Raw genomic sequence first — 16,823 nt, 5'->3', positions numbered from 1 at the left:
TATATTTCATAAATAAGTAAATATAAATTATATATATGAATGAGGTAGATCCCCACAACTTGATCAATTGAAAAGTAGCTCGCCTGCAGAAAAAGTGTGAGCACCCCTGTATTAGAAGATCAATGACTTTTAATTTTCTTAAATAAGTAAAAAATCAATAAAAAAAAAAAAGGACTCTCAATCTCTGTTAGCAAAAATTTCACTTCAATAAATATTGACTATCTTGAACTGTAGGTTTGGATCTTTGTTTTTTTGCCATTTTTTTGCAACGGATTTGGCATTCCTGCTCATTCACCCGTGTTAATAGGCAGATGTTGCTCTTTTGTTTTGAAGCCAAAATAGTCACACTTTTTTCTTGGGAATATTTATTACCTTGCTCAGCTTCTCACTAGCGAGTCGTGACTTGCGACTACGAGGTGAGCTGAGGCGAGGCTCTGTCGCTGATGTAAGCTAGCAGTCCCGCCTATACTAACAGTGCCAAAGATTGTATATGACTGACAAGAGGACCCACTCCCTTCAGTTAATTCTGCTATTGAACTAAAGTGTTCAGCTGCTGAGAAGGACGCACAGTGCGGCCTGTTTGAAAGAGATGAAGAAAACAAACATTGCAATTTACTGATGCCGGTGTTGTGCCAAAAAATGACTCTCTTCCAAAAAAGTGTTCTTCACACGGGAGCGTGCACTGCTGGTTCTTCTTCTGCAATAAAATTCACAGTAATACTTTATTACTCTGAATCGCTTTTGGGCAGGCACCATGTCTACATTTTGTTGTTTGTGATTTCAGCTTTGTAAAGGTTATTTCAACATCTTTATGATGATATATATATATGTATATATATATGTCTTAATAAGGTTATCCAAAAAATAGTGCTCGATACCGTAGTAGAGCGCAATATATGTATGTGTGGGAAAAAATCACAAGACTACTTCATCTCTACAGGGCTGTTTCATGAGGGGTTCCCTCAATCTCCTGATGATTGAGGGAACCCCTCATGAAACAGGCCTGTAGAGATGAAGTAGTCTTGTGATTTTTTCCCACACATGCATATATATGTGTGTGTGTATATATATATATATATGTATGTGTGTATATATATGTATGTATATATATATGTATGTGTGTGTGTGTGTATATATGTGTGTATGTGTATATATATATATATATAACAGAAAAATAAACACAATACTTTTGTTTTTGCACCCATTTTTCATGAGTTGAACTCAAAGATGTAAAACTTTTACTATGTACACCTATTTATCTCAAATATTGTTCACATATCTTTGCTGAATGTGTTTTTCAGCTTATTGTGTTGTTGCATCCAGAAGAACTCACAAAGTGAAAGTATAACACTTAACTTTTATTACAAATCTTGTGCTAACAGGTTCAATTCCGCCACATTCTTTTTCTCTTTCAGGCACGGTATATTTACAAGCGTTTGTTAACTCTGAACGTGACCAAAAAGATAAACACGGGGACGTCGTTAACTTAAATAGTTATTTAACAGTTTTATTTAAAATTACATGTTGGATTGCTGTTGTCCTGAACGGCCCAATATTGTTGCAAATAATAATGTTGTCCACAAGTTGCACAGTCCATCTTCCCAAAGATTTACAAGTAAAACGTCCTTTAAAAGTAACCTGATTAGAGATGAATGCTTTAAAATGTTACTTTCAAAAAGTAACATTTATGACTTTTTAAAACGCCGCTGTGTACACGGACGTAGGGAGAAGTACAGAGCGCTAATAAACCTTAAAGGCACTGCCTTTGCGAGCCGGCCCAATCACATAATATATGCGGCTTTTCACACACACAAATGAATGCAAAGCATACTTGGTCAACAGCCATACAGGTCACACTGAGGGTGACCGTATAAACAACTTTAACACTGTTACAAATATGCGCCACACTGTGAACCCACACCAAACAAGAATGACAAACACATTTCGGGAGAACATCCGCACCGTAACACAACAGAACAAATACCCAGAACCCCTTGCAGCACTAACTCTTCCGGGACGCTACATTTTACACCCCCCCACAGTATAATATTGTTTTCAACTAATTAGTAGCGCGGTACTTTATTAGTATCGGTATACCGTACAACCCTACTGTGCAATGTCTGCTGTCGTTAGGATGCCGACTGATAGAATGGATCTATAGTCCTGTTTCAATGAAGAATGACTCATAATCCTCGCGGCGAAAAAAGGGTGAGGAACCAAGCGCAGACCAAGGTCTTTTCGCATCGTTCTCACCATTTCCGGGTCTAAATTGGATGCCAAAGTTGTGAAAGGCAGGATTTATGAGCTTCTAAAATTTGGCTGACTGCAGCCTTAGTCCTCAGTGAGAGATCTGACCACCTCCTTCATTTTAGGGCACTCTTGTTCCAGTTTTGCACACATTTCCAATAATTTGATAAATGTGTGAATTATTTTCACTGTTTCTTATTACAGAAAAACTGCATTAATATACATAAATTAAAGATGCATCAATAATTGATTTTTAATCGAATCATAGCTTTTGAATCGTAATCGAATCTTGAGGTTCCCAAAGATCCCTCACTTGTCTTTTCTAAAGTACATCTGTACAGAAGATATGGGCATCTACGTCGCCAATATGATTTGCCTGAGTGGCTGCACAGGACATATTTAAAAAAATGTATATATTTAAAAAAAAATCTATTAAGAATCACAAATCATCATCATCATCATCATCATCCAAAAACTTCTTTTTTTTTTTGGACACCAAATACCCAACAATAGATACCAATAGGTAAGTTAAGGTGTTTTTGCATAATGGGGCTTTAAGTAAGAACAGTTTCATAAACTCGATCTTATTTAGTACTTTGTTTGACTTCTTTGCTTAATCCAAATCCATTTCATAATTTAATTCCACATACTGATATACTAAATGTATTCCGTTTTGTACACGCATACAAAGGCTCAGAAAAAATGTCAATATTAAAATATGAATTGAAATCACTTTTTGGCTGGCACTAAGTTGTAGTTTTGAGATTTATTAAACAAAACAAATAAAGACATATATATGTTTTAACATGTTAACAGTACTTATAATGCTATGATATAGCTTAGGGCAGACTTTTTCAACCACTGTGCCGCGGCACACTAGTGTGCCGTGAGAGATTGTCTGGTGTGCCGTGGGAAATTATGCAACTTCACCTAATTGGTCCCAAAAATATTTTTATCAAATCCATAATTATAATCTGCAAATAATGCGCCGTTGCTTAGTGTCTGTGCTGTGTAGAACTCGGCAGGGTAAACCACGTAATACTCCATGCCAGTAGGTGGCAGCTGGTAATTAATTGCTTTGTAAAAGTCGTAATGTGTCGGGTGAGACGAGGATGGTTTGTTGTGATCACAATATGCAGGTAAAAACGTATATTTTGCTTAAACCAAAAATGAACATAAGGAAAAGGCAATGAAGCATAGGAATGGCTATGCAAAAACACAAGTAAAACTGAACTGGCTACCAAGTAAACAGAAACAGAATGCTGGACGACAGCAAAAACTTACGGCGTCCACAAAGTACATCCGTACATGACAGTCAACAATGTCCACACAAAGAAGGATAGCAAGAACTTAAATAGCCTTGCTTGCTAACACAAAGCAGGTGCGGAGAATAGCGCTCAAAGGAAGACATGAAACTGCTACAGGAAAACACCAACAAAACAGGAAGGGCCACCAAAATAACAGCGCAAGACAAAAACTAAAGCACTACACAGGAAAACACCAACAAACTCAAAATAAGGCACGACGACCTGGTGGAGTTTCATTTTTTAACGTTTTCTGCTGGTGGTGTGCCGCCGGAATTTTTAATGAAAAAAAACGCGCCTTGCCTCAAAAAAGGTTGAAAAACACTGGCTTAGGGGTGTCAAACTAATTTTAGCTCAGGGAGGAAAATCTGTGCACATGCCGGACTATTAAAATCATGGCATTACAACAAAAAAATAAAGACCACTTCAGATTGTTTTATTTGTCTTACTTTGGCCAAAAATAGAACAAACACATTCTGAATATATTACAATAGAAAAAAATACCGGCGGCGGTAATGTTTAGATCCATGAAGGAAATAAGAAAGTGAATGGGTGTTTATAACTGAACACATTTACAAATGCATGAAAATACTCAGTGGCCTAGTGGTTAGAGTGTCCACCCTGAGATCGGTAGGTTGTGAGTTCAAACCCCGGCAGAGTCATACCAAAGACTATAAAAATGGGACCCTGCTTGGCACTCAGCATCAAGGGTTGGAATTGGGGGTTAAATCACCAAAAATGATTCCCGGGCACGGCACCGCTGCTGCCCACTGCTCCCCTCACCTCCCAGGGGGTGATCAAGGGAATGGGTCAAATGCAGAAGACAAATTTCACCACACCTTGTGTGTGTGTGACTATCATTGGTACTTGAACTTAACTTAAAATGTGTTTTCTTCTGTACTATTTTTTAAAATGAATTAAGTAACGTTTATGCCAACCTTTTTCCAAAACACATTATAGAATGTGAGCTATAACAGGATAATGCATACATTTATCATTTGTTTTCAAAACTGTTACACAAAAGTGGGACTTCAAAAATGTACTCTGGGACCCCATTTTTATGACTTACCGTATTTTCCGCACCATAAGGCGCCCTGGGTTATAAGCCGCGCCTTCAATGAACGGCATATTTCAAAACTTTGTCCACCTATAAGCCGCCCCGTGTTATAAGCCGCATCTAACTGCGCTAAAGGAATGTCAAAAAAACAGTCAGATAGGTCAGTCAAACTTTAATAATATATTAAAAACCAGCGTGATGTGGGCGCGCATGGAGTCGTATATCAACATGGACGGAGCTGCGTGAAAAAAGCCACCCGGCCTCTTCGCGTAAACTTACCTTAACCACTCGCTCATCTTTTCTTCATCCATCCATCCCTTCGAGTTAGCTTTTATGATGACGCCGGCTGGAAAGGTCTCATTTGGCAAGGTCTTCCTTTTGAATATCACCATGGGTGGAAGTTTCTGGCCATTAGCATGGCAAGCTAGAACCACAGTGAAGGATGACTTCTCATTCCCTGTGGTGCGAATATTCACCGTACGTGCTCCCGTTGTATCCACAGTGCGGTTCACAGGAATATCAAAAGTCAGTGGAACCTCGTCCATGTTGATAATGTTCTCTGGCCGGATCTTTTTTTCAGCTATCTTGTTTTTACAATATGCACGGAAAGTAGCCAGCTTTTCTTGAAAGTCTTTAGGCAGTTGCTGTGAAATAGTAGTCCGTGTGCGGATGGAGAGATTGCGTCTTTTCATGAACCGGAAACCTGTCGCTTAGTAGGAGCCATTTTGTGGTCTTTACAGATGTAAACACACAAAGGAAATGAAACGTAATATCCGCGCCCTTCTTCTTCTTCTACGCGGGCGGGTGGTTGCTTACAGTAGAAGAAGAAGCGCTTCCTGTTCTATGGGGGCGGGTGCTTACCTTGGCGGTTGCTTGCGTAGAAGAAGAAGCACTTCCTCTTCTACGGGGAAAAAAGATGGCGGCTGTTTACCGTAGTTGCGAGACCGAAACTTTATGAAAATGAATCTTAATATTAATCCATATATAAAGCGCACCGGGTTATAAGCCGCACTGTCAGCTTTTGAGTAAATTTGTGGTTTTTAGGTGCGGCTAATAGTGCGGAAAATACGGTAATGGATTTTGAAAATTCCCAGCGCCAACACGGATGGAGTATTGGTGCGTGCAAAACAGCAGCAGGAGGCTGTGGCCTGCGGGCCGGTTCTAATACTAATCAAATATTATCCCGGGGGTCATAGATCATTCATTCGCGTGCTGGATTTGGCCCGCGGGCCTTGACTTTGACACTAAGGATATAGGTGATCCAACACTTAAAGTGCATTTAAATGAATGCAGTGTAGCAGGGCCACCAGAATTATACATTTCACACTTAATAAATATTATGTGCATAAAAGACGAACAATTAATATTGTATGTGCTGTAGCTTTAAGCTTCTAAGTAGGAAAGCACAACATCAGATCAATAACAATCTCATGAATACCATAGAAATGGCCAACTCTGTCATTTTCCGGACACAAAAACCCAGGCGTATCATAACCAAAATCAAATGTATGTGTTGATGTCCTAGTTCAGGGGTCGGCAACCTTTACCAGTCAAAGAGCCCTTTTGACCAGTTTCACAAATTATAGAAAACAATGGGAGCCGCAAAAATTTTTGAAATTTTAAATGAATTTACACTGCATACAAAGTTATTTATTTTTGCTTTATGCTATGTATAAACCAGGGGTCTCAGACACGATGCCCACACCTTTTTATGGAATTTTTAAGCTGGTGCGGCACGCGGGTTTTAAATGAATAGCGGTTGTCAGCGTAATGCATGCCGTGATGGTACAGCATATAGCACCCACTACAATCAGCGTGCCTGATCAGCCACATGTTGAATGGGGATTCCGCTTGCTCACGTAGGTGACAGCAAGGCATATTTGGTCAACAACCACACAGGTTACACTGACGGTGGCGGTATAAAAAAAACTTTAACACTCTTACTAATAATGCGCCACACTGTGAACCGACACCAAACAAGAATGACAAACACATTTCGGGAGAACATCTGCACCGTAACACAACATAAGCACAACAGGACAAATACCCAGAATCCCATGCAGCCCTAACTCTTCCGGGCTACATTATACACCCCCCGCTACCAAACCCCGCCCACCTCAACCGACGCACAGAGAGGGTGGGGGGGGTGGGGGGGGTTGATGTGTGAGGGAGCAGGCTTTGGATGGGGGCGGGGTTTGGTGGTAGCAGGGGTGTATAATGTAGCCCGGAAGAGTCAGGGCTGCATGGGATTCTGGGTGTTTGTTCTGTTGTGTTTATGTTGTGTTAAGGTGCAGATGTTCTCCCGAAATGTGTTTGTCATTCTTGTTTGGTTTTGGTTCAAAGTGTGGCGCATTATTAGTAAGAGTGTTAAAGTTGTTTTATATGACCACCGTCAGTGTAACCTGTGTGGCTGTTGAGCAAGTATGCCTTGCTGTCACGTAAGTGTGCAAGCCGAAGATGTATATTGTATAACAAGTGTTTGGCTGGCACGTTGTTAATACAGATTGTAGAGGGCGCCAAATGTTGTACCATCATGGCACGCCCTTATTATAGCTGTAAGAGTGAAAAATTGGTGAATATTAATCCCGGGAGTTTTCTGCGAGAGGCACTGAAGTCCGGAAGTCTCACGGGAAAATTGAGGGGTTCAGCAAGTAAGCTGCTGAGCCGCATCAGAGTGATCAAAGCGGCTCCGGAGCCGCGGGTTGCCGACCCCTGTCCTAGTTCATTGTTTATAACACAAATGTACACTTTTCAATTTTCTTCTAGTCAGACAATATTTTAGGTCCAATAGATGGAAAGTATGTGAACAAGGAGACATAGTGAGCAACACACATGTAACTTCTATCGGAACAAAAGTGTGTGTCTCGGGGTCATGGTGTGACGTATACTAACACGTGCACGACCTGTCTCTTGTCTCAAGAACACGGTGATCGACCCCAAGAACAAAATGACCTACACCATGTGGAAGGACGTCCCTGTCCCCTTCTACATGTCCGTGTACTTCTTCAACATCCTGAACCCCAAAGAGGTCCTGAATGGCGAGAAGCCGATGGTGGAGCAGCGAGGACCCTACGTGTACAGGTGAGACGCTGACACACATTATTTTTTTTCAACGATGTCATCGTCACAAGCTAAGTGTCTCGTCAGGAAGCGCATTCAGAAGGAGAACGTCACGTTCCACGCCAACAACACGGTGTCTTACCGCGAATACCGGAGCTACTACTTCGAACCGGACATGTCGTCTGGGAACGAGTCCGACGTGGTCACCATCCCCAACATGCTGGTCCTGGTAAGTCGGCTTGGGGGAGGGGGGGGTGAGTCTTGGCGAGTTGTGATTGACTTGTGTTGTCCAACAGGGGGCGGCGGTCATGATGGAGAACCTTCCCTTTGCCGTACGCCTGATGATCAGCGCCACCTTCAAGACCTTCAAGGAGGGGCCCTTCCTCACCAAGACCGTGGGCGAGCTCATGTGGGGCTACGACAGCGGCCTCGTAGACTTCCTCAACAAATACCTGCCGGGAATGCTGCCCAGCTCCGGAAAATTTGGACTCTTTGCCGAGGTGAGCATCCTGGGACGTCTGTGTTTTGTCTTGATTAGTTTATTCAGACATGTCATTTTCCCGTCTAAAGTCGGAAATTGGTCTTTTTTATCTCTGTAAAAATATGAAAAAATATTTTCAGTTTCTGGAGAGGAGGCTACGCCGGATAGTCGAACCTCGGATTCAGGAGGAACAGTGTGGTTTTTGTCCTGGTCGTGGAACTGTGGACCAGCTCTATACTCTCGGCAGGGTCCTTGAGGGTGCATGGGAGTTTGCCCAACCAGTCTACATGTGTTTTGTGGACTTGGAGAAGGCATTCGACCGTGTCCCTCGGGAAGTCCTGTGGGGAGTGCTCAGAGAGTATGGGGTATCGGACTGTCTGATTGTGGCAGTCCGCTCCCTGTATGCTCAGTGCCAGAGCTTGGTCCGCATTGCCGGCAGTAAGTCGGACACGTTTCCAGAGAGGGTTGGACTCCGCCAAGGCTGCCCTTTGTCACCGATTCTGTTCATAACTTTTATGGACAGAATTTCTAGGCGCAGTCAAGGCGTTGAGGGGATCTGGTTTGGTGGCTGCAGGATTAGGTCTCTGCTTTTTGCAGATTATGTGGTCCTGATGGCTTCATCTGGCCAGGATCTTCAGCTCTCACTGGATCGGTTCGCAGCCGAGTGTGAAGCGACTGGGATGAGAATCAGCACCTCCAAGTCCGAGTCCATGGTTCTCGCCCGGAAAAGGGTGGAGTGCCATCTCCGGGTTGGGGAGGAGATCTTGCCCCAAGTGGAGGAGTTCAAGTACCTCGGAGTCTTGTTCACGAGTGGGGCAAGAGTGGATCGCGAGATCGACAGGCGGATCGGTGCGGCGTCTTCAGTAATGCGGACGCTGTATCGATCCGTTGTGGTGAAGAAGGAGCTGAGCCGGAAGGCAAAGCTCTCAATTTACCGGTCGATCTACGTTCCCATCCTCACCTATGGTCATGAGCTTTGGGTTATGACCGAAAGGACAAGATCACGGGTACAAGCGGCCCAAATGAGTTTCCTCCGCCGGGTGGCGGGGCTCTCCCTTAGAGATAGGGTGAGAAGCTCTGCCATCCGGGGGGAGCTCAAAGTAAAGCCGCTGCTCCTCCACATCGAGAGGAGCCAGATGAGGTGGTTCGGGCATCTGGTCAGGATGCCACCCGGACGCCTCCCTAGGGAGGTGTTTAGGGCACGTCCGACCGGTAGGAGGCCCCGGGGAAGACCCAGGACACGTTGGGAAGACTATGTCTCCCGGCTGGCCTGGGAACGCCTCGGGGTCCCACAGGAAGAGCTGGACGAAGTGGCTGGGGAGAGGGAAGTCTGAGCTTCCCTGCTTAGGCTGCTGCCCCCGCGACCCGACCTCGGATAAGCGGAAGAAGATGGATGGATGGATGGATGGATTTTCATTTTTTTCCGACCTACAATGTTTGTTAAAATCGTGATCCGTCTCTTTGCCATACCTGCCAACAACTACAGTTTTCCTGTAATGAATACGGTTTTTGATTAATCCAGTGGTAAAAACTACGGTTTTCCATTAAAAATGATTTACTTAAAAATCGAAGCTATGTACATTTCCCAGTTGCTTGACAGTAGTTTCGCTACTTTTTAAACAAGTAGCGATTCCCTAGTTTAGCTGTTTTTAGACCCATGTAGCGGTTAGCTAAGCTACATGCTACAAAAGAAGAGAAAGAGAGAAATTGACTAGTGCAACTCCACGGGCAGGGGACAACATATACGGGAAACCTCAATGATGATTGGTTGGTTTACGTATAAGAAAATCCATGATTGGTTGGTTTACTATGATGAGTCACGATTGGTTAAGGTTAGGTCAAAACATTAGGGACAGGCCAATCCGAGGCAAGATAGGGCGGGTCATGGAAGCAGGATTAAATCACAACAGACATCCCAAATGACGAGGAGAGAGTCGGAGAAGAGAAGAGTGAATATTCAAGCGGGTGATTTATATATTAAAAAACTAGTGGAAAATGGCAGAGGGATTCACTTCCTTACATGTTTCTTTTAGTGATGTAGACCACATCCAGGAAACCCACAATGTGTCTACTTGGCCACATTTGGACAAATGTATGCGTCTGGATAAAACAATCATTTGACTTGTTTGCCATGTCAGCACAAATCAAAACTGCTCTCCACATGGAAGAGGTGGAATACACATTTAAGAACACATGATTGTGGCTACAGTATAGCCTGTCTAAATGTTACATTTCATTTTCATTGCTGTTTTACAACAAGACAGTATTCATTATTTCTAATCTTTATATTTTGACATTGAATAATTGAATAATTTTGAATGTAATGTGAATCAATCAATCAATCAATCTTTATTTATATAGCCCTAAATCACAAGTGTCTCAAAGGGCTGCACAAGCCACAACGACATCCTCGGTACAAAGCCCACATACGGGCAAGGAAAAACTCACCCCAGTGGGACGTCGATGTGAATGACTATGAGAAACCTTGGAGAGGACCGCATATGTGGGTAACCCCCCCCCTCTAGGGGAGACCGAAAGCAATGGATGTCGAGTGGGTCTGACATAATATTGTGAGAGTCCAGTCCATAGTGGATCCAACATAATAGTAAGAGTCCAGTCCATAGTGGGGCCAGCAGGACACCATCCCGAGCGGAGACGGGTCAGCAGCGCAGAGATGTTCCCAGCCGATGCACAGGCGAGCGGTCCACCCCGGGTCCCGACTCTGGACAGCCAGCACTTCATCCATGGCCACCGGACCTATGCCCCCCCCCCTCAAGGAAAAGGGGAGCAGAGGAGAAAAGAAAAGAAACGGCAGATCAACTGGTCTAACAGGGGGGCTATTTAAAGGCTAGAGTATACAAATGAGTTTTAAGATGGGACTTAAATGCTTCTACTGAGGTAGCATCTCTAATTGTTACCGGGAGGGCATTCCATAGTACTGGAGCCCGAATAGAAAACGCTCTATAGCCCGCAGACTTTTTTTGGGCTCTGGGAATCACTAATAAGCCGGAGTTCTTTGAACGCAGATTTCTTGCCGGGACATATGGTACAATGCAATCGACAAGATAGGACGGAGCTAGACCGTGTAGTATTTTATACGTAAGTAGTAAAACCTTAAAGTCGCATCTTAAGTGCACAGGAAGCCAGTGCAGGTGAGCCAGTATAGGCGTAATATGATCAAACTTTCTTGTTCTTGTCAAAAGTCTAGCAGCCGCATTTTGTACCAACTGTAATTTTTTAATGCTAGACATAGGGAGACCCGAAAATAATACGTTACAGTAGTCGAGACGAGACGTAACGAACGCATGAATAATGATCTCAGCGTCGCTAGTGGATAAAATAGAACGAATTTTAGCGATATTACGGAGATGAAAGAAGGCCGTTTTAGTAACACTCTTAATGTGTGATTCAAACGAGAGAGTTGGGTCGAAGATAATACCCAGATTCTTTACTGATTCGCCTTGTGTAATTGTTTGGTTGTCAAATGTTAAGGTGGTATTATTAAATAAATGTCGGTGTTTAGCAGGACCGATAATCAGCATTTCCGTTTTCTTGGCGTTGAGTTGCAAGAAGTTAGCGGACATCCATTGTTTAATTTCATTAAGACACGCCTCCAGCTGACTACAATCCGGCGTGTTGGTCAGCTTTAGGGGCATGTAGAGTTGGGTGTCATCAGCATAACAATGAAAGCTAACACCGTATTTGCGTATGATGTCGCCTAGCGGCAGCATGTAAATACTAAAGAGTGCAGGGCCAAGAACCGAACCCTGAGGAACTCCGCACGTTACCTTAACATAGTCCGAGGTCACATTATTATGGGAGACGCATTGCATCCTGTCAGTAAGATAAGAGTTAAACCACGACAAAGCTAAGTCTGACATACCAATACGTGTTTTGATACGCTCTAATAAAATATTATGATCGACGGTATCGAAAGCAGCGCTAAGATCAAGAAGCAGCAACATGGATGACGCATCAGAATCCATCGTTAGCAGTAGATCATTAGTCATTTTTGCGAGGGCTGTCTCCGTAGAGTGATTTGCCCTGAAACCGGATTGAAAAGGTTCACAGAGATTGTTAGACACTAAGTGTTCATTTAGCTGCTGTGCGACAATTTTTTCGAGGATTTTCGAAATAAAGGGAAGGTGGGACACCGGTCGGTAGTTTACCATGAGGTCAGGATCAAGGTTAGGTCTTTTGAGCAGAGGATGAATAACCGCTTTCTTGAATGCTAGGGGAACAGTGCCAGAGGAAAGTGATAAGTTTATAATATTTAGCACTGATGGACCTAATAATACAAAAAGCTCCTTGATAAGTTTCCCAGGAAGTGGGTCAAGTAAACATGTTGTTTGTTTTATCCCACTTACACGCTGTAATAGTTCCTCTAATGTTATTTCATCAAAAAGAGAGAGACTATTTTGTATTGCAGTATCCGTCGTAGATACAGTTGTATCTGTGTTCATAGAACCCAGTTGTAGCTGGGATGCGTTGTCTTTAATCTCCTTTCTAATGAGTTCAATTTTCTTATTAAAGAAATTCATAAAGTCATCTGCCGAGTGGGTGGAGCTATTGGGAGGAGTCCCTTGTTGGGTTAGCGATGCTACTGTACTAAACAAAAATTTAGGGTCGTTTTTGTTGAGGCGGATGAGATTTGAGTAATATTTAGCTTTAGCTAAGGTAAGCATGCGTTTATACGATATTAAACTATCACTCCATGCTTGATGGAAAACCTCAAGCTTGGTCGCGCGCCATTTGCGTTCCAACTTTCTACATGATAATTTATGAGCTCTGGTTTCCTCTGTAAACCATGGGGTGCGTCTTTTAGGGGCCCTTTTTTGTTTTAGCGGTGCTATACTATCAATGGTTTTGCGCAGGGCATTGTCAAAGTTGTTAGTGAGGTTATCAATAGAGCCGACATAATTTGGGAATGGTGCCATTACCGAAGGCAGTAGGTCAGCAAGAGTCATCGTCGTGGCGGCATTAATGTTGCGGCTGCTATAGCAGTTATTATTATTATTAGTTTGTTGACAATGAGTCAGAACTTCGAATTTTATAAGGTAATGATCGGACATTACTTTAGTATACGGGAGTACCATAACTTTGGAGGTGGTGACACCCCTGACCAGCACTAGATCTATCGTATTGCCGTTGCGATGCGTAGGTTCATTTATTATTTGTGTAAGACCACAGCTATCAATTATAGTCTGGAGCGCCACGCACTGAGGGTCCGATGGGGTATTCATATGGATATTAAAGTCCCCCATTATGATTATATTGTCTGCGTGCGTCACTAGATCAGCAACGAACTCTGAGAATTCATTAATAAAGTCCGAGTAGGGCCCTGGGGGGCGGTAGATAACAGCCATATCGAGAGGCAGCGGTGCGACAGACCTCATAGTAAGCACCTCAAACGTTTTGTATTTATTATTTAGGTTAGGGGTAAGGTTAAAGTTTTCATTGTATATTAGTGCGACCCCCCCACCCCTTTTAAGGGGACGGGCAATATGCGCATTCGTATAGTTAGGAGGAGATGCCTCATTTAGCGCAAAAAATTCGTCTGGTTTGAGCCAGGTTTCGCTAAGACCAATGACGTTAAGATTGTTGTCTCTAATGACCTCATTAACTAATAACGTTTTGGGAGACAATGATCTTATGTTTAAAAAGCCCATATTATAAGTATTGGGCTGTTTTGACGAGTTTTTGTTTAAATTATCCGTAGTAGAAATATTAATAATGTTGCGTTTATTATACGTAGTGCACTTTAAATAGTTTCGACCATATCTAGGAATTGATACGACGGGAATTTTCAGATTGTTTGCTTGATGCTGCGATCGACTGAACGCATCATGATTTGCCACCTCAGTAGAATGCATATCTACCCCGGACACATTCACAACAGAAAACACATTATGTGAGTTGTGTGTTATTCTAAGAAAATTGCTATGCGTACAGGAATTATCCAGCCTGGCGCTGGCTAGTTCTAGCTTAACTGACTCCTCACCCGGACTAGCAGGCTCTGTAATTGCCTGTGACCGGGCTTGCTCTAGTGTAGTTAGTCAAATGTGACTTAAACAGTAGTCTATATTCTTAGACAGGATGATGGCGCCTTCCTGGTTAGGGTGAAGGCCGTCCCTCATCAGCAAGCCTGGTTTGCCCCAGAAAGAGGGCCAATTATCAATAAACGTTAGTCCCTGTTGTCTACAGAAGCTAGCCAGCCACTTGTTAAGCGAGACTAATCTGCTATATCTCTCATCATTGCCTCTCGCAGGCAGGGGGCCAGAGACAATTACTCGATGCCTGGACATCTTTCTAGCGAGATCACAAGTCCTGGCTATGTTTCTCTTTGTAATCTCTGACTCTGAATGAAGCAAAGTAATGTGTAAATAATGTCAATAACGAGATGGACCATCTGTGGCTGTGAAGTGAACACGAGTAAGGCTGTAAATACTGTATAGAGTAGGCTAACCCATGTGGTTCCTGTGGATGTGAACATAATTACTATAGTGACTAAATAACATAGTGACTGAAACAGACAAAGTAATGTGTAAATAATGTCAATAACGAGATGGACCATCTGTGGCTGTGAAGTGAACACTAGTAAGGCTGTAAATACTGTATAGAGTAGACTAACCCATGTGGTTCCTGTGGATGTGAACATAATTACTGTAGTGACTAAATAACATAGTGACTGAAACACACATAGTGATTCATTTGGATGAATGTTGATCATTTTTCAAATCTGTAAACACTAAAACCTCTTCAAATTGTGCTTTTTTTTGGTGCTAATTTTTGCATGTTCAATTGCAAAAATTGAACATGTCCCCAGACCCCCGGCTTATTTTCAGTCTTTTTCATGAAGTTCAAATCACGCAAACATGCTCTTTCACCCTCCTGCAGTTCAACAACTCCGACACGGGCCTGTTCACCATCTTCACGGGTCAGGACGACATCAGGAACGTGCACAGGGTGGACTCCTGGAACGGCCTGACGGAGGTGAGACGTCATCAAGGTGCACCACACGATCATTTCCTGTCACTTGGACGTCTTTAACAAGAGGGCAAGGTGGACGTCATGTCATGACCACAGGATGAGTAGGCAGGATTGCTGACTCAGCATGTCTCTTCTGGAGTTTAATCAGGGATGTTTAGTTCATTAAAAACATAAACAGGATATTTTGATGGTATGATAATATTGATGCTGTGATTACATAACATAATGAAACTAGATGAATGTTGTGTGTGTGATTAGTTGGACTACTGGAGGACGCCGCAGTGCAACATGATCAACGGCACGGCGGGTCAGATGTGGCCCCCCTTCCTTACTAAGACGAGCACGCTTCCTTTTTACAGCCCGGACGCCTGCAGGTACGCCACTTGTTTTGTCTTTTTTCCATTTGTATTATTATTATGTTTATAAGCGGCCTGTGGTGCCAGGTCCATGGAACTGGTCTACCAGCGGCCTGGCAGCATAAAGGGCATCCCCTTGTACCGCTTCGTGGCGCCCAAGACGCTCTTCGCCAACAGCAGTGACTACGCTCCCAATGAGGGTTTCTGTCCCTGTCGCCAGTCTGGCCTGCTCAACGTCAGCAGCTGCCGCCACAGTAAGTAAGACCGACCCGGGCGGGCCTCTGCTTCACGTAGACAAATGGCACTCTCTTGACACCCCGGGGCGCCTTCTTCCTCAGAGTCTCCCGTCTTCATCTCCCATCCTCACTTCTTCAACGCTGATCCGGTTCTGCTGGACTACGTTCAAGGACTCAACCCTAATGAGGACGAGCATGGACTCTTTATAGACATTCACCCTGTAAGCACACACACACACACACGCTGGGGCGCTGATTCTTTCTGAGAACTTTATCAGAACAAAGAAATGTGCTCAATGATAAAGACAACAGTTTATGAGGACTTGAAAAAAAACTGATAAATGCGTCATTCAGACTTTGTATTTTGGATCTGGGTTATATGTCTTTCAACATTGGGTAACCAGTGCAGGTCAAAGGTCACTTAGGCTCTTTCCTAACATATAAACACTTTTCAAACTACCGGTATGTCAAGGCCTCCTTTAGCTCTACACACCAGCAGAGGTGGGTAGTAACGCGCTACATTTACTCCGTTACATCTACTTGAGTAACTTTTGGGATAAATTGTACTTCTAAGAGTAGTTTTAATGCAACATACTTTTACTTAAGTATATTTATAGAGAAGGAACGCTACTTTTACTCCGCTACTTTTATCTACATTCAGCTTGCTACTCGCTACTAATTTTTATCGATCTGTTAATGCACGCTTTGTTTTGGTCTGTCAGACAGACCTTCAAAGTGCCTGCCTTACTGGTGCGTTTCACTTCGTTCCACCAATCAGATGCAGTCACTGGTGACGTTGGACCAATCAAACAGAGCCAGGTGGTCACATGACCTGACTTAAACAAGTTGAAAAACTTATTGGGGTGTTACCATTTAGTGGTCAATTGTACGGAATATGTACTGTACTGTGCAATCTACTAATAAAAGTTCCAATCAATCAATCAAAAGTGTGAGGGAAAAAAGATACTTGTTTTATTTCAACCGTACCGTCAAAAGCCTCAAGACTGACCGCACATGAGGACGTTCCTGTCTTCACAATAAAAGTGCCGCGCCATCGCGCCTGCGCTTTCAAAACAAGAGTCTCCGAAAGCC

General features: G+C 43.2%; 1 protein-coding gene across 4 annotated transcripts in view; it reads left to right on the top strand.

Moving 5' to 3' along the window:
- Positions 1 to 16,823, top strand: part of scarb1 (scavenger receptor class B, member 1) — a 52,107-nt gene that overhangs the window by 13,985 nt on the left and 21,299 nt on the right. For all 4 annotated transcript variants that reach the window (XM_061927385.2, XM_061927387.2, XM_061927384.2 and 1 more), the window contains exons 2-8: positions 7,529 to 7,689; positions 7,756 to 7,897; positions 7,965 to 8,168; positions 15,047 to 15,142; positions 15,398 to 15,513; positions 15,583 to 15,749; positions 15,834 to 15,952. In XM_061927385.2, the coding sequence (XP_061783369.1) occupies positions 7,529 to 7,689; positions 7,756 to 7,897; positions 7,965 to 8,168; positions 15,047 to 15,142; positions 15,398 to 15,513; positions 15,583 to 15,749; positions 15,834 to 15,952 (1,005 nt within the window). The remainder of the gene's footprint in view (positions 1 to 7,528; positions 7,690 to 7,755; positions 7,898 to 7,964; positions 8,169 to 15,046; positions 15,143 to 15,397; positions 15,514 to 15,582; positions 15,750 to 15,833; positions 15,953 to 16,823) is intronic.

This window comes from Nerophis lumbriciformis, linkage group LG32 (assembly GCF_033978685.3).
Source record: "Nerophis lumbriciformis linkage group LG32, RoL_Nlum_v2.1, whole genome shotgun sequence".
In the NCBI taxonomy this organism is placed as follows: domain Eukaryota; kingdom Metazoa; phylum Chordata; class Actinopteri; order Syngnathiformes; family Syngnathidae; genus Nerophis; species Nerophis lumbriciformis.
This window is presented reverse-complemented; position numbering and strand designations above follow the sequence as displayed.